Source organism: Chiloscyllium punctatum, chromosome 42, assembly GCF_047496795.1.
Source record: "Chiloscyllium punctatum isolate Juve2018m chromosome 42, sChiPun1.3, whole genome shotgun sequence".
Taxonomy (NCBI): Eukaryota; Metazoa; Chordata; class Chondrichthyes; order Orectolobiformes; family Hemiscylliidae; genus Chiloscyllium; species Chiloscyllium punctatum.
Genome location: NC_092780.1, coordinates 416912 through 435887, shown reverse-complemented (window position 1 = coordinate 435887; position 18976 = coordinate 416912). Strand labels below are relative to the sequence as shown.

The following is an 18976-nucleotide window of genomic DNA, read 5'->3' as shown; positions in this document are numbered from 1 at the left end:
TGTAAAGCTGATTTTGGTTAAGATAGCTGCATGGTTGTGGTTACATTGGCACTGTTGTGATCCCTGGACAGTACAGAACTAGTTTCCTAGCCAAGCAACATCTTAAGTTTAAAATTCTCATAATTGTTTTCAAAGTCTGACATAACCTCCCCTCCCATTCCCTCCCTATTTGTGTAATAGCTAAATCCACAACCCTTGGAGATGTTAGCACTCCTGTAAATCTTGTGCAATCCAAATTATTATTATTTCACCGTTTGTGACTTAGTTGCCTATGTCCTGAGCACTGAGATTCCCTCATCATGCCCTCTTCCACATTCCTTTACTTCTACTACATTTTTGGCTAAGTTTTTGATCATCTGACGTAATACCTCCCTATTTAGTTTGGTGTTATTTTTTGTTTTCTAATGCTCCTGTGAAGCATCTTTGGACTTTAATTACATTAAAAATGGTTGCTGATGGAAGAAGCCTCTGCTTTCAGTTATTTCACTAAAGGCTGTTTTTGAACCTTGAGGGATAACTTGCTTTGGTTGCTGTCCGTATTCACAAATAAGGAGCCTGAGATAGTCTACCTTTGATGTGCTGGGTGAAATCACAATGTAGCATGCCACCATTCGCAATTTAGTTTTTCAAATGGTTTATTATGAGATAACTAATGATTTATTCTTTTTTAGTGATGCACATGGAAGACAGTGATGCTGAGAGGTATAGAATTGCATTTTACTTATTATGCATTTTTGAACTTGTTAAATTTTTTAACAATGTATGGACCGTGTGCTTTATATTTTAATGTAGCTTCTGCTTTTAAGGGCAAATGTTTGAGTCAAAAATTGAGACTGGTTTGTATTTTCTCATGTGGTAGTGCTATGATATAGGAGCTTAGTTACAGTTGGAGACTGTTCAGTCTTTCAAGTCTGTACCGTTATTCATTTAAAATGTGGCTGATCTTAACGTGAACTTCCATATTTCCAGAATTCTTAATATGATCTAGCATTGATTTTGAAATGTTCAATTCATTCCAAGCCTCAACAGATTGTTGGGGGAAGAGTTTGTTAATCAGTGATCTTTTTGAGGAAATGCTGCCTAACAGCAGCACTGAATGGCACAGTTGTTTTTCACAGGTACAACCTCTTGTCCTGATTTCCCCACTCGGAGAAAATAGTTTCTTTCCATACTATTGATTATCTTGTACAGTTCAAACAGGCCACAATACTGTGTACGAAACAAGTACAACTGGATAGTACTACCTGTTCTCATAAGTTAACCCTTTTGGTCTGTCTTTCTGATGAATCTGTGCTGCATCACCTCCCACCTTATGAACTGCTATTTTATATTGTACTGTATTGTGTTCTGGACTTGCAAACATATCAATTTATGAATGAAATCACTTGAGCTTGGCCCTGCCTGGATTATTGTGAAAGTGTTGGAACCCATTATAACAGAGCTCTTAACAATACAATTTTATAAAACCATAACATGAGCAGTCAGTATGGCTTTACAAAAAAGGAATTGAGTTTGAATTTTTTTTTAGTCTTTTTAAGGATGTAGACTGAATAAATGGGAACCAGGGAGTGTACTACTTGCAGTGCTCCAACAAGGCTTAAAAGCTTGGAGGAATGATACCTCATCTTTCACATGGGGACCCTACAGCCTTCAGGACTTAACATAGAGCGTAACAATGTTAAAGCATGAACACCACCTATGTCTATTGCCCACTCCTACACCAAAGTCCTGCCATGAAATAGGTTGCTTTAAGTACAGCCAGTCCATTTTCAACTACTCATAATATACGTTATTACCTACTTGGCGGTCTCTTTTTTTTTCTCTCTCTCTCTGACCTATTTCTGCATCATCTGCTCACTCCTTTTGTTGTTTTCTCTCCACTTCCTATCATCAATATTAGTATCAACTTTTCCTAACTGCTGTCAGACGTGAAAAGGTTTACTGTGGTCGAAACGTTATATCTGTTTTCTCTTTACAGATGCTGCCAGATCTGCTGAGTTTTCCAGAAATTTCCGTTTTTGAATCGGGGGTATAGCCTATTTAGATTTCTAAATTACATTTGATCAGATGTCATTCAAGATGGAGTTTAGGGTAATACATTAGCATGAACAGAAGATTAATTAATGAACCAGAATTAGAGAGTAAGAATAAACATGGAATTTTCAAGTTGGCAGGCTGTAAATATTGGATTAGTGCTGGGGCCTCCATTATTTCCAACCTCAATTAATGAGTCAGATTTTCCCAACCCTACAGTGGGATACAGTGAACTTTGATTACTGTTGCATGTTGGCACACTAATGTAGCCCTGGCACATTGCCTGGAAAGTTTAAACTACTTCAGACATTATGCAAATGTCATTTACACTGATCATAGATCAGAGACTTGGGCACTTACCCTAGAAACATTACACTATTTAATCTCGAGCATAACCCAATGATGAACAGCATGACTGCACTCTCCACCACAGCCCAATCTAAGGACTTGTCCCATGATCCACCAAAAACTCATCCTGTCCCACCACTTGTTGTCTTACCCCCTTACTTGCTCAGTCACCTCCTTGAGACCTTTAAAACCTTGCATGAATACAGCAGCTGATTTTGTGAAAAAAGGGAGTTTGTACTATATATTATTTCCCCTACCCTTTCACCAGTTTGTTCCAGAATTGCATCAGCAAGGCTTTATTGTTGCAGCCAAGATTGGAATATCTGGTTGAAAGTATGGGAGAAAAAAAGCAGTGATGATCTCTGCAGGTATGCATGGCAGCATTGTTGGTGATCAGAAGACTTTAATAAAGTGATCAAGTAGTATTTAACTATGCTTACTGTTGGCACAAAACTAAATGGGAATGTAGGCTATAACACAGGCTATGCAGTGAGGAAGCAAAATATTGTATAATTTGAAAGGATGGATACTGTTCTCTGCAACTGAGCATGAGTCCAAAGGCTCTGCTGCTTGATGCTATGGTTGAGGACAACACCTCAGGGTTGGACTGGAACTTGGAGAGGAAGAGAAAGATCCCATCATCAACATTGGTACCTGTGACATTGATAGAACAAGAAAGGAGAATTTGAACAGTTAGGAGCTAAATTAAAAAGCAGATATCATCAAGATGATCCGGCGACACAGTGGCTCAGTGGTTGGCACTGCTCCCTCACAGCGCCAGGGACCCAGGTTCAATTCCATCCTCTGGCAACTGTCTGTTTGTGAAGTCTGTAAATTCTCCTCATGCCTGCATGGGTTTCCTCCCACAATCCAAAGATGTGCAGGTTAGGTGAATTGGCCACACTAAATTGCCCATAGTGTTCAGGGATGCCTAGGTTAGGTGCATTAGTCAGGGGTAAATATAGGGGAATGAGTCTGGGTGGGTTACTCTTCAGAGGGTTGGTGTGGACTTGTTGGGCAGAAGGCCCTGCTTCCACACTGTAGGGATTCTATACAAAAAAATGATCCCGGGATTACTATCTGAGTCAAGGGCAAACTGGCATAGGGTAAATAAAATCAAGAAGTTAAACGTGTGGCTTAAAGATGTGTGGCAGGAGGAATAGGTTTCAATTCAGGGGCACTAAGCGCAGTACTGAGGTAGAAGGGAATTATTCCAGTGGAATGGGCTTGACTTGAATCATGTTGGGGCCAGAATACTGGCAAATCTAGGGCTGTAGAGAAGAGCAGATTCAGGAGAGGGGTTGCGAAGACCTTACATTATTTATCTACCTACTTTATTCTTTAGAGTTCAGAAGACTAAGACTTGACCGTATTGAAACGTACATGATTCTAAGGGACCTAAGATGTTTCCACTGGTGGTATAATCTCAAACTAAAGGACATTGTTATGGAACCATGGCATCTCCCTGCAGTCTCTATCACAGTTTACATCTTAAAAGTAAAGTACAAAGGAATCTCTTTTCCCAGAGGGTAATGAATGTCTTGAATTCTATACATTAACAGCATACTGGAGATTAAATCACTGAAAGTATTTTAAAATGATTCACTGTAATTTTGAATTATCAGTGAGTTGAGGGCTATGAGGAGCTGCATGAAATAGGGTCAAGCCTGAGGCAGGTCAGCCATTATTTTGTTGAATGGTAGGGCAGGCCTGAGCAGCCAAATAACCTGCGCCTGCTCCTATTTCTTATTTTCTTAAGTTGTTCTATTCTTACAAAACAAAAGCATTTGGTGATATTGCAGGGCCCCTATTTAGGTAATGATAACCAGAGTGGGATAGGAAGGGGCAGAGTGTACAAACACAAAAATAAGCAGGAAATAGGATCAAAGGTCAGGGACTGGGATGAAGCAAGAATGGTGAATAGGGCAAAGTAAGTGGTTCTTTACTTAAATGTATGCAGTATCCAGAATAAAATAAATGAATTAACGGAACAAATAGGGCTTAATATATATGTTCTTAAGCCATTATGGTAGCATAGTTACACGGAAATCAAAACTGGGAACTAAATAGTCAAGGGCATCTGACTTTTGAAAAGGGTAGTGGAGTAGTTTTGATAGTATGAGATGGTTAAGTATGATGCCAAGAATTGATCTTGGACTGGAAGATGTTGAATTTGTATGAGTAGAAATAAGAGCTAACAAGAGAAAGAAGACACTATAAGAGTAGCCACATGACTAAATCTCCTGGTCCCAATGGGCTACATCCTAGAGTTCTGAGGGAGGTGGCTGAGGAAATAGGGGCATTGGTTGAGATCTTTCCCTGACTCCAGTGACCTTTGAAAGCCCTGGCTGATTGGAAGATCACTGTTGTAACCCCCTTGTTCAAGAAAGAATCAAGACAAAAGATGGAAAATTATAGGCCAATTAGCCTAACCTTGGTTGTTGGTAAAATTCTAGAATCCATCATTAAGGATGAGGTTTCTAAATTCTTGGAAGAGCAGGGTTGGATTAGAACAAGTCAACATGGATTTAGTAAGGGGTGGTCGTGCCTGACAAACCTGTTGGAGTTCTTTGAAGAGGTGACAAGTAGGTTAGACCAGGGAAACCCTGTGGATGTGGTCTATCTAGACTTCCAAAAGGCCTTTGATAAGGTGCCACACGGGAGGCTGCTGAGTAAGGTGAGGGCTCATGGTGTTCGAGGTGAGCTACTGGTATGGATTGAGGATTGGCTGTCTGACAGAAGGGCAGAGAATTGGGATAAAAGGTTCTTTTTCAGAATGGCAACCAGTGACAAGCGGTGTCCCGCAGGGTTCAGTGTTGGGGCTGCAGCTGTTCACGTTATATATTAATGATCTGGATGAAGGGATTGGGGGCATTCTAGCAAAGTTTGCCGATGATGTGAAGTTAGGTGGACAGGCAGGTAGTACTGAGGAAGTGGGGAGGCTGCAGAAGGATCTAGACAGTTTGGGAGAGTGGTCCAGGAAATGGCTGATGGAATTCAATGTGAGCAAATGTGAGGTCTTGCACTTTTGGAAAAAAAGAATACAAGCATGGACTACTTTCTAACAGTGAGAAAATTCATAAAGCCAAAGTACAAAGGGATCTGGGAGTGCTAGTTGAGGATTCTCTAAAGGTAAACATGCAGGTTGAGTCCGTGATTAAGAAAGCGAATGCAATGTTGTCATTTATCTCAAGAGGGTTGGAATATAAAAGCTCCGTTGTGCTACTGAGACTTTATAAAGTTCTGGTTAGGCCCCATTTGGAGTACTGTGTCCAGTTTTGGTCCCCACACCTCAGGAAGGACATACTGTCACTGGAACGTGTCCAGCGGAGATTCACATGGATGATCCCTGGAATGGTAGGTCTAACATACGAGGAACGGCTGAGGATCCTGGGATTGTATTCATTGGAGTCTAGAAGATTAAGGAGAGATCTAACAGAAACTTACAAGATAATACATGGCTTGGAAAGGGTGGACGCTAGGAAATTGTTTCCGTTAGGCGAGGAGACTAGGACCCGTGGACACAGCCTTAGAATTAGTGAGGATAAATTCAGAACAGAAATGCGGAGACATTTCTTCAGCCAGAGAGTGGTGGGCCTGTGGAATTCATTGCCACAGAGTGCAGTGGAGGCTGGGACACTAAATGTCTTCAAGGCAGAGATTGATAAATTGTTGATGTCACCAAGGAATTAAGGACTACGGGGAGAAAGGGGGTAAGTGGAGTTGAAATGTCCATCAGCCGTGGTTGAATGGCTGAGTGGACTCAATGGGCCGAATGGCCTTACTTCCACTCCTATGTCTTATGGTCTTGAGACTGTATAAATTGTACAGGGCAGTTTCATGGAACAATATGTTGTCGAGCCAACCAGAGATCAGGCTATTTTTAGATCTGGTAATGTGTAATGAGGCAGGTTTAATAAATTATACAATGAAAAAGTGCAGGTACAACAAGCAATTAAGAAGGCATAATATTGCAAAGGAATTGGAGTATAAGGATAAGAAAATCTTGCTACAATTATATGGAGCTTTGGTGAGACTGCACCAAGCATAGGTAAAATATCAATTTCTTGCAATAGATGTGGTATAGTAAATATTTAGTTTGGTTACTAGGATGACAGAGTTGCTTATGATGAGAAGCTGTCTATAGTATGGAAGAATGAGAAGTGATCTAATTGAAACTTAGAAAATTCTGAATGGACTTGATTAGACGTTGAAAGATTTTTTTTCCCTGGGTGGAGAATTTAGAACACATAATCGCTGTCTCTAAAAAAGAAATTGAGATATTGGGACTGAGATGAGTGGAAATCTTTAGAATTCTCCAATTCAGGTGGCTGTAGAAACTGTACCATTGTCTGAGACAGAGATGGACAGATTTTTTGGTGCCTCTAGAATTAAGGGCTGTAAGGAGTGGGTCAGCACGTCAAGTTGATTGTAGAGCAGGCTTGAAGGTCTGTGTGGTGTCTGTTTATATTTGTGTTCCTAAGGTTGTATTCTACCCAAGTTGAGATACCAAGAACCAAAATGCAGCACTGCAGATGTGATTGAATCAGAACTTTAATCACTTTCACCTCTTTGGCTTTTTACCTGAAGTTGATTGGAATACACCATTCCATTAATGTAGTAACTTATACTGTCCATTAGTTCAGAGTATTTGCGAAGTTCACTAGTTCTGAATCCACTAATTCCACTGGTTTTCAATGATTTCTTTATTTGGACCTTTTTTTTGTCTCAACTGCTGTCCAGTTCCTGTCATCTTGCCATTTAGAGAAAACACCAATTTCCTTCCTGTAACTGTGAACAGATGACCTACACTTGCCCATATTAAATTCCATGTGCTATAATTTTGCTGGCTCACTTAATTTGTCAATGTTCCCTTGCAACTTTAACTTCAATTTGCAGTATTTACTTTGTGTAACTTAGAAGTAGACCTGTTTTTATAGCCACCTTTCCTGCATTAAGTCATTTGGAGTCGAGGCTCCAATCAATATTTCTATATGTTGACCAAATCCTGCCAATTGAAATGCGTAACTAAAATAACTCTACAAAGGCCAGTGTCCCATCACAAAGTCACCATTTATTTACACACTACATGACACTGACTCAACTAGCTCAGAGTTGGCTCCTAGACTAATCAGGACTCTTAACACTCCTGTTTATATCTGTTAGCCAGCTCTCCTTGATTTAGACCAGGTTAACAGCTCCAGTCAGGGAATTCATATTCTGACGTCCACCTGACTGAACTTGTTCCAATCACTACATTAACCATATCTCAGTTTTCTTCATCAATTCCACACTCATCTCGTGGTTGTCTCATATTCATTCTCTGGGGTGTCATAGATTAAAGTACATGGAATGAATATATAGCATTTCCTGTGCACTTAAGTTTGTACCTTTTGTTAGCTCCAAAACAGTTATAACCGATCAAAGTATTTGAAATCCCATTGACTAAAGGTTGAGAAAAGACTTTAACATTTTCTGTGCATTTGTTTTTGATTCCCCTATTGTTGAAGAAACTTAGTTGCAGCCGAATTTAGATTCAAGTTATTTTGCCATGGTTTTTTGGGGATTGGGTTTGTGAATGGGCACATTGGCTTGGCCAGTGCTAAGTCCTGTGGGTTATGCTTGGGGAAGAAATGTTTTGGATGGAATGTTTTTGATGTTTGTCTCATTTGCAGTAATCCCGTTTGTGTGATTGTGAATTTTTTTTATTTTGCCAAAAAGCTGATTATATATGCTGCTTTACACAAATCTAGAAAACATTGCTTTTGTCATATCTCATTCTGCATGTTTTCTCTAGTACCCATTCAGGGGAATTTGCTATTAACATCTTTGAAGCTTGTATGTTTCTGTTTAATACTTAACTTTTGCTTCTCTGTAAAGAGAAATGTTCTAAACAATTTGCCAAAGGTCTTGTGCCTGAGAAATGTGGGTCACTAATTATAAAACTCAGCAGGTCTAGCAGCATCTTTGGAGAGAAAAACCGGGTTATTATCAAAGAACTGTTCCAATGAAGAGACATTTTGTGAAAAATGAGGTTAAAGTTGAGTGGAAAATGAGTCCTAGTGGAATGGTTCATTACCTTTGCAACATTAACCGTGTCTTTGTCAATCCAAAAATACTGCCAGACATGGAGTTTCCCTAGCAGGTTCTGTTTATATTTCAGATTTTCAGCATTAGCAGCATTTTGACTTTATTTGAAAATATTTGGTTTAATAAACATTGCTACAATTTGATTCTTATCCAAAATCCTCTTTTGAGGAAAGAAATTAGTCCTAATTCATAAATGGTTTGCAGTCCCCACTTCTCAGTCCGGCCCAAATTGTAAACAGTACCCATTTACTCTGCTAGTGATGATGTGGGGCACAAAATATTAGACTGAGTCCTTGATCTTCGCTCTGCTGAATTACTGTAGTTTGTTATGCTTACCCTTCCTCTATTTAGAATGTGTTTGTAAGTGATTTTTAGTTTTGATGACATTCTGACACATAATGGTTATTTCTTCCCGTGCAGCTGGGGACTTGTTCACCCAAAACTGCTCAGCGTACCTGAACTTTGTCACAGAATGGCAGACCTTTCACTCAGTGCAGAGAGGTTTTTGAAGAATTTGTACCATTTTAAAAAACAAAATCCTGGTAAGGTAAGAGCTTTGAACAAAGTATCGGGTTACTGGAATTTCTTGAGTTAAATATGTGAGTATTTATTTTAGGGGAGGCTAAGGTCTAGCAGTATTATCGCTAGACTACTAATCTAGAAACTCAGCCAATGTCCTGGGGACGCAGGTTCAAATCCTGACGCAGCAGGATTTGAATTCAATAAGGATTTGGAATTAAGAGTCTAATGATGATCATGAATCCACTTACGGTCATGGGGCCAACACAATAGATTTGCTATCCTATGTGGTCTGGCTTACATGTAACTCTAGACCCCCACACGATATGGTTGACCCTGAACTGCCCTCTGAAATGGCCTAGCAAACCACTCTGCTCAAGGGCAGTTGGTGACAGGCAATAAATACTGACCAGCCAGCAATGCCCACGTCCCACAAGTGAATTAAAAAATCCACCGAAGTCAGGCAATGGCCTACTGGTATTATCGCTGGATTAACAATCTAGATACGCATGTATTGTTCTGCGGACCTAGGTTCAAATCCCATCATGGCAGATGGTGGAATTTGAATTCAATAAGAATTTGGAATTAAGAGTCCAGTGATGATTATGGAACCATTGTCAATTGTTGGTTAAAATCTGTCTGTTCACAAATAAAGGAAACTGCTATCCTTACCTGGTCTTCCCTACATGTGACTCTAGACCCACAACAAAGTGGATGACTCTTAACTGCCCCCTGGCAGTTAGGGATGAGCAGTAAGTGCTGGCCTGGCCAGGGACACCCACACAGTGAAACAGCATGCAAAAGCTGGTACACATTTGTTAAAATGATGAACTTTTGGAATCTATTATGTTGGCCCCATTGCCTTCCATAAATTTGAAATATTATTTTAGCAAACATTCTACTGTTTTATGGAAGTGTATTAAAGAGTTTTAAATTCCTCAATCAGCTGAATTACAATCCTTTCAAAGTTGTTCTTAGGTAACATTCCTTTTTAAATATTTGGTCATTGGTTCCAATGCAATTAATTGTGGTTGTGTGTCAAGTCATCAGGACATGTGGTGGGTGAGAGATGAAACAAGTGGCATTAGGAGTAAAGGTAGGAAGGTAAGAGATTGTTGAAGTGATTGGGTGAAAGGCTTGGAGAGTTTGGGGTAGAGGTTCGGGGTAAGAGTGTGTTAAAGTGACAGCTCTGATATAAACTCTTCAGGATGTTAGATTTAATACAGACCCAAACCTCTGGTGCCTGAACTGTTGTTATGCATCACTGGGAATCTCATAATACTACTGATGTAGGAATCATTCCAAAACTCTCCAGGAACTTGACCCTTTTAGGAAAGTAGCTTTATATGCAAGGTTTGAATTAATTGTGTCTGAATTGTTTTCTTCAGTTTTGTCTTCTGGTGTGTGGTGCGTTCACATTCCTGGCTGTAATTGGACGCTACATTCCTGGTCTCTTCCTGTCTTACATCAGTTGTAAGTGCTGTTTTAAAACATCTGACTTGTATATAAGTTGGTCCTGTATAAAATATATTTTCAAATAACTTGCAAATAACCTTACTACTGTAGGTCTGTATTCTGATCTGTGCTGAGTTTAGGAACTAATGTTATGACTGATAGCTGAAATACTTGCATAAGTTCTTCATTGGTTTTATTGCGTTCAGCCTCATGCTTAATTCTTTTTACATCTACAAGTGGCCTCTTCACCCTGCATCAATAACCATCAAAGCAAAGTGTGAAAGAAACAGTTGACTGGATCTGTTATGACTTCTTTGAGAAGTTGACTATTCAACAGCTGGTGCATGACCCATAATGGGTTATGAATGGGTCAGTGACCCATAAACAAAAGCAATCACAAATCATTTTTACAGCTACAGTTAGACCTGCATTCAAAGGTGTCAAGCACTCCTACTGTTCTTGTTTGGTGCCATAAACCACATTGGTGAGTGGTGGCAGTGAAGGGAGTGGGCAATGTGACTGGCCATAGGTTCAGGAGCAAGGTAGGAAATTAAGTTGATTGAAAAGAAAGGCCGATATACATTTATTCTCTTTTTCACCACCTCGTAGTACTTTAAAATGAATTAAATGTATTTTTAGTCACTGTTACAATGTAGGAAATGCAGTAGATAGTTCATGTTCAGCAAACTCCCATTAACAAACATGTGTAATGACCAGAAAATTGGGTATTGATTGTCAGATAAATACTCGTCAAGATTTCAGGGATAACTCCCCTGCTCATCTTCAGTACTAACCCACAGGATCTTTTAAGCCTTCCTGAAAGGGATGATTGGGCCTCTGTTTAATGTTTTATCTGAAATCTTTGACAGGGCTGATGTCTGCAGTACTGCATTGGATTGTCAACCTTCATTTTTAAATCAAATCTTGGAGTGGGAGTGGGACTTCAAACCAGAACCTTGTTCACAGACAAGATTGATACCAACTGAACCACACCTGTCAGGCTATCTGAGTTCTACCTCATTACTCAACAGTTTAAGACATATCTGATGTCAGCAGACCAAATAGCTGATCAAAATTGATCTCCATGAAGGACTGAAGGAGCTGAGCTTTATCTGAGGGTATAATGAAGTGCGATGTTCAGGAGCTTTATTTCTGCTGTTGTGATTTAAAACCAAATCTTTGTTTAAAATACTGGTTTCAGTAGTGTGAATTATAGTGGGACGGCAAGTGCCAATTACAGTGATTTGTTACGTATCAAATTGTAAAGATGTATTTTCTACTTTTGCTCCACACATTATCCATGTTACATGTCAAGATAATTATCTTGAACAATTGTATGTTACAAAAGCAGGGAAATTTTCTCAGTTTATGAATACCTTTATTCATGTCAATTGGATGTCAAGAGATTTGATGTTAAAAACACTTGTTCCCACACACTTTCCTACTGCTGAATCCAGAAAGAATACTTGATAACTTGATTGACTTTCAAGATGTCCCTGCTGTGGTTTGTCACTCATTTTATTTACCAATGTTTTCCTTTCTTAGTAATTGGTATACTGTTCTGGCCCCTGGCTAGTTATCACCAACTGGGGCTAAAGATTAATGCCAGAATTGAACCTGTGCTTAAGCGGCTGGATTTCAGCATGAAGGGATACATGTTGGCAAAACAGCAGGAAAGACAGTGTGAGTAACTCGGAGAGATAATGAAATTAACTCTGATTTGACATGCCTTTAATTTCTATCTGATTGAACCTCTAGTTTATTTTATGAAAACTAATATAGATTAGGATTAAGTGTAGCATATCAGAGCTATTGTTAATTGCTTTTATTTTGGCACATTATACAAGGAGTTAACTTGTATGAGTAAACCATGTTTTATGTCCTGGCTGAACATATAAACAAAATAGTTTGACTGAGCCTAGCCTAAGGGAGAGACCATGTCATTTAATTCGAGCTTGTGGTCTCTCATCACTAATAAATTTTGATTGTCGGCGTATTTGAATTAAAAACCATAAAATACAGGAGCAGAATAAGCCATTCAGCCAATTGGGTTTGCCCAGCCATTCAATCATGGCTGATATGCTTCTTAACCCCACTCTCCTGCCTTCTCCCAGTAACCCTTGATCCTTTTGTAATCAAGAAAATGTCCCCCCGTCCCCCTCTCCCAAAGATACTCAATGACTTGGCACCCACAGTCTTCTGCAATCATATGTTCCACAGATTCACACCCTCTGGCTAAAGAGATTTTTCTTCATTTCATTTCTAAAGGGTCATCCCTTCACTCTTGAGGATTTATCCTCAGGTCCTAGTTTCTTCTACTAATGGAACCATCTTCTCCATGTCCACTCTATCTAGGTTTCTCTGTTTTCTGTAAGTTTCAATCAGATCCCCCTCATCCTTAGCTCCATTGAGTACAGACCCTTGTATGACAAACCCTTCATTTCTGGCTTCATTCTTGTAAGCCTTCTCTGGACCCCAACCAAGGCCACAGCATCCTTACAGACATGGCTCAAAACTGTTCGTGATCTTCCAAATGTAGTCCTAACTGCTAACTGAACCTGCATGTTAACCATATCAGAATCCTGAAAGAGAACTAAGTCTGTTTGTGCTTCAGATTTTTGCAGTATTTTCTCCACTTGAAAAGTTGTCTATGTCTCCCTTCTGACCAAAGTGCATAACCTCCTGCTTTCTCACATTGTATTACATCTGGAACTTCTTTGCTCACTCCTCTAGCCTGTCCAAATCCTTCTGCAGCCTCCCTGCTTCCTTAGTGTCATTCACAAACATAGCAACAATGCCCTCAGTTTCTTTGTCCAGATCATTCATGTATAATATAAATAGTTGAGGTCCCAACATTGACCCCTGCAGAACTCCATTAATCAATGGCTGCTGTCATGAAAAAGACCCCTTTATCCCCAGTATCTTTTGCTAGTCAATCAGTCTTCTTTCTGAGCAAGTACTTTGTCCCTAATACTATGGACTCTTGTTTTATTTAGCAGCATCCTGCGCGACACCTTGTCAAAGGTATTCTGAAATCCAAATAGATCACATCCGTTGGCTCTCCTTTGTCTCACTTGTTCATTATCTCAAAGAATTCTAACAGATTTGTCAGGCAAGGCCTCCCCTTGAAGCTATGATGTCTCAACCCTATTTTACCACACGGTTCCAAGTATTCTGCAATCTTGTCCTTAATAATGGACTCTCAACTCTTACCAATGACTGAAATCAGGCTAACTAGCCTATAATTTCCCATCTCCTGTTACGTGAACCATTTTCCAGCCCTCTGGGACTCTCCCTAACTCCAGTGATTCCTGAAAGATCACCACTACCTCCACAATCTTCTCCCCTATTCCCTTAAGAAGACTGACATATTGACCATCTGCTCCAGCTAATTTAACAGCCTTCAAACTTTTCAGGTTCCCCAGCAACCTTTTCTTAGTGATGGCTGCTATACACACTTCTGCCCCCTCACTCTCTGGTGCCTACCACTGTGAAGTCTGATGTAAACTATCTATTCAGTTCCTCTGGCATTTCTTTATTCATAGAAAATGGAACAGTACCGCAGAAGAACAGGTGCTTCCCCACATTTGTGCTGACCACAATGCAATTCTAGACTAATCCCATCTGCTTGCACATGGTCTATACCCCTCTATTCCCTGCCTGTTCATATGTCAGTCTAAACGCCTCTTAAACATTATCGTATTTGCTTGTACCACTTTCCATTAGTACTTCACCAGACTTGTTTTCCAGTAGTCCAATGTCCACTCTTGCTTCTCTCTTACCTTTTCATGTTTTGAAAAAAGCTCCTGCAATCTTCTTTTGTTACGAGCTAGCTTACTCTGAAATTTTATCATCTTCCCTCTTTTTTGCTTTTTTAGTTGTCCTCTATTTTTTTTAAGAGGCTTCCCACTAATCTTCACCACATTGTATGTTTTTGTTTTGCTTTCATGCTGTCCCTAACTTGTTAGCTATAGTTGCCTCATCCTCCCTTAGCGTGTTTCTCCTTCCTTGGGATGAATTTCTGCTGTGCCTCCTGGATTACCCCTCATAAGCTCGTGCTGCTGCTCAGTCTTCCCCACTAGGCTTCACTTCCACTCCACTCTGACCATCTCTTCCCTCATGTTTTTTTGTAGTTACCTTCACTCAATTGTAAAACCATTACATCTGATTTCGGCTTCACCCTCCCGAACTGCAGGATGATTCTGTCGTCTTATCGTTGCTGCCCCCCAGGGATCCTTCACCTTAACCTCCCTAATGAGAATTGCCTGTTCTGTAATTGACTGCCACAAGTTGATCCAAAAATATCTTGTACACATTCCATAAATTTCTTTTCTTATGATCTGTTACCAACCTGATTTTCCCAGTACACCTGCATATTGATGATTGTAATAGTGCCTTTCTTATGTGCCTTTTCTACCTCCTGATTTATTTTCTGCCCCACATTGTCACTGCCTATACATTACTCCTATCAGGGTCATTTTTTCTTTGTGATTTCTACTCTGCCTACATATTCTACACCTTCCTGCTCTATATCCTGTCTTGTTATCAATTTAATTTAATTTTTTACCAACAAGGCAACCCCAACTCCTCTGTCCATTTGGTTGTCCTTTCAATAGGACACAAATCCTTGGGATATTTAGTTCCCAGCCCCCCTCTCCTTGCAGCCATATCCCACATCATCCCAGTCCACAAGATCATACCCGCCAATTTCAAACCACTACAAGCTCATTTACCTCGTTTTGTAACAGTGTGCATTTTAAATCTCAGTCCTGCATTGACTACACTTAACACCACCCCTTCCCCCCCCCCCCCCAACCTTTTCATAGTTGTCCCCTTATCTGCTGTGCCTTAGCTTGATGTTAGATTCCTGATTGCTTCCGTATTTTGTCTCCTATTAATTGTCCCATTGATAGCAAGACAGGATATAGAGCAGGAAGGTATAGAATATGTAGGCAGAGTAGAAATCACAAAGAAAAAATGACCCTGATAGGAGTAATGATGCAGCATGGGTCCATGAAGGGCAGGTCATGCTTCACAAATCTTTTTGAATTCTATGAAGACATTTCAAACAAGGAGAACAATGGGGATCCAGAGGATGTGGTGGTGTACCTAGATTTCCAAAAGGCCTTTGACAAGATGCCACACATCTGGTTGTTGCATAAGATAAGGATTCGTGGTGTTAGGGATAGAAGATTGGTTGACTGACAGGAAGCAGAGTGGGGTTAAATGAGTGCTATTCTGGCTGGCAATCAGTGACTACTGGTGTGCCTCTGGGATCTGTGTTGGGACCACAATTATATACAATTTATACAGATGATTTGGAGTTGGCAGAGGAATGTGAAACTTTGCAGAGGATCATAGATACATTGAGTGAATGGGCAAAGGTCTGGCAGATGGAATACAATGTTAGTGTGAAGTCATACATTTTGGTAGGAGTAACAGCAAAACAGATTATTACTTGAGTGGTAAAAAGTTGCAGCATGCTGATTTGCAGAGGGACCTGGGTGTCTTTGTGCATGAATCGCAGAAGGTCTGCAGGTCTAACAAGTAGTTCAGAAGGCAAATAGAATTTTGTCCTTCATTGCTAAAGGGGTTGAGTTTAAAATCTGAGAGGTAATGTTACAGCTGTACAAAGTGCTGGTGAGGCCACACCTGGAGTACTGTGTGCAGATTTAGTCTCCTTAATTTAGAAAGGATGTCCTGGCACTGGAGGGGGTGCAGAGGAGGTTCACTAGGTTGATTCTGGAGTTGAGGGGGTTGGCTCATGAAGAGAGACTGAGTAGATTGGGATTATATTCATTAGAATTCAGAAGAATGAGGAGGGATCTTATGGAAAAATAAAATTTATGAAGGGAATCAATAACATAGGTGAAACTATCTATTTCTATCAGTGGAAACATCCTAAGACCAGAGGGCACGGCCTCAAGATTAGAGGAAGCAGGTTGAGAACTGAACTGAGCAGGAACCTCTTCACCTAGAGGGTTGTTAATCTATGAAATTCTTCGGCCAGGGAAGTAGTTGATGCTACTTTAGTAATTGCTTTTAAAACTAAGGTAGGTACTTTTTTGAAAAATAAAGAAATTAAGGGATATGGTGAAAACGTGGGTAAGTGGAACTGAGTCCAGAAAAAGATTAGCTAGGATCTTATTGAGTGGCAGAGCAGGCTTGAAGGGCCAGATTACCTACTCCCGCTCCTTGTTCTTATGTTCTTATGTACCTGTTGTGGAAAATTTAATCACCTCTCCTGAGCCCTCCCAACATATGCCATAACAACTGGATCTCTTTTCTCTCTCCGCCCGCTCCCCCGCCCCCCCCCCCCCCCATCCCCCCCCCCCCCATCCCCTGACAATTACAGCTACTCCACCTGCTTACACTTTGAGGGTATCAACTACCGTTGTTCCAGTTGGCTCTTGTGGATGAAGTCAATAAAGAATCCGCTGATGCCTTAGTAGACCTCTTTTGACTAAATCACTGTATATTTTCTGCTAAATTCAGGAAATGGCCAAAGGTGTGACTGGTCGTTTCTTTTTTTAAAAAAAGTTACTGCTACAAGTTTTGTTCTTTTGCTGTTGATTAATTGTCAAAACAATTTAATCACAGGACTGGGTCTGCATATGATAGCCTATATCCTCCTGAAGATCAGTACTTCACATGTTAAAACTAGTAACCACAATAGTTTTGTACAGTTGTTGGTTTTAAGAATACAGCTAGTTAATTAGCAAATATGAATTCAGTAACGAACAGCCAAATTGACCTCATGTAAGAGACAATGATTTTTGAGAAAAGATTAGCAAGATTAACCTTGGAATATTGCATTCAATTCTGGTCTCACTGTTGTGAAACTTGAAAGCATTCAGAAAAGATTTACAAGGATTTTTCCAAGGTTGGAAGATTGAATAGGCTGGGGTTATTTTCCCTGGGGTGTTGGAGGCTGAGAGGTGACCTTATAGAAGTTTATAAAATCATGAGGGGCATAGTTAGTGTGAATAGCCAAGCTCTTTTCCACAGTAGGGGACTCCAAAACTAGACAGCATTGGATTACAGTGAGAGGGGAAAGATTTAAAAGGGACCTAAGGGGCAGCATTTTCACACAGAGGATGGTGCGTGTATGGAAAGAGCCACCAGAGGAAGTGGTGGAGTCTGTGCAGTTGCAACATTTAAAAGTCGTCTGGATGGTTTGGAGGGATATGCACCGGGTGCTGACAGATGGGAGTAGATTGGGTTGGGATATCTGGTCAGCATGGATGAGTTGACCGAAGGGTCTGTTTCGGTGCTGTACATCTCTATGACTCTACTTGCACTCTACAATGAATTGCTGCTTCTTTATAGTTAATGGACCATAATTTGCTGGAAAAACAATATCAAGTTTAGTGTGCTTACCCATTGGTATTGCATCAATCATCCAGCAATTTGTAGTAAGGAAAAGAAGCACTGCAAAATGCAAAAGTTAGCCTGATGCTAAAGTTAGCTTTTCTTGAAGCTCTTTTTTTTGTTGAAAAATGCTCAATGTCCATTTTAATTAGTAATCATTTTAGAAAGATTGGACTGATTCATTTGTATAAGCACCTTTTTTTTAGTTAGATTTGCATTCCTGCAATTTCGTTCAACCCCTCTGGCCCAGAGAGGAAACTCTGGAGTTTCACTTCTGCAGAGGTAAATATTTTTGAAGAGATTTTTTAGCATTATCTTTCCTTTCCTTTCAACATTTGTTTCTTCATCTTTTTATTTCTTATCTGTGCCTGATTTAAGTTCACTATTTCCTGTACTATTTATTGCTGTACTGATCCCTTAAGTCTTATTAGTTGCTCAGATGTTGATGTTGATATTTTTTAATTAAGATCCAAGATGCCCTTTTCTAAGCCGATTAGCAAAATTTTCTTGAGCTCAGTACTGGAGGTGGGTCTGGGGTATAACGAATAATACAAGATGTGGGATGCTACAGTGGAATCACTATAGCAAATTAAATGCAATGGAGATGGAGGAGCAGCTCTGTGTGGCCATTATTTAACCGTAGAATCTTTTCCTTGGCTTGCTTCAGTACGTCGCCGAGCACCAGCTGTCAGAACTGCAGATGATGGAAGTGACAGTGAAGCTGAATTAGCTGCCTTCTGCCCTAAGGTACTGATCATGCTGTTTTTCTGTTGGCATTGTTGAGTGTACGAGTGACTCATACTCACCTCTTATGCTAACCTTGGTCTGCCAGTATTGTTAATTCTCAGATGCCTGCTTACTCTTTCTTGGCAAGGCCTCTTCCACAATGCATGCTCTCATTATCTCACCAATTTATAAAATTTTAAACAATCTAAAGTGCACTCTGTGTATCGGTGTAACGTTTGAAATAGATTGGTTGAAGTTTTAAGTTGTTAATTATCCTTAGTGTTTGAGCTTTCTAAAGATTTCTGTTTTCTTCTTGTTCATTCAGATTTAGTTGCATTTTATTGTGAAATCTATAATCATCATCTTGTGTGATTTTTATGTGAATTTGTCTAAAATCAACAAATTATAGTTCCCTTTATTTAGAATCTAAATC

At 39.9% G+C, this 18976-nt stretch overlaps 1 protein-coding gene across 1 annotated transcript in view; it reads left to right on the top strand.

Annotated features, from left to right (window-relative positions):
- retreg3 (reticulophagy regulator family member 3) overlaps nt 1-18976 on the top strand; it is a 57704-nt gene that overhangs the window by 21167 nt on the left and 17561 nt on the right. Inside the window, exons 3-7 of the mRNA XM_072561148.1 lie at nt 672-702; nt 8893-9019; nt 10380-10464; nt 11992-12129; nt 18485-18564. Of these exons, the coding sequence (XP_072417249.1) occupies nt 672-702; nt 8893-9019; nt 10380-10464; nt 11992-12129; nt 18485-18564 (461 nt within the window). The remainder of the gene's footprint in view (nt 1-671; nt 703-8892; nt 9020-10379; nt 10465-11991; nt 12130-18484; nt 18565-18976) is intronic.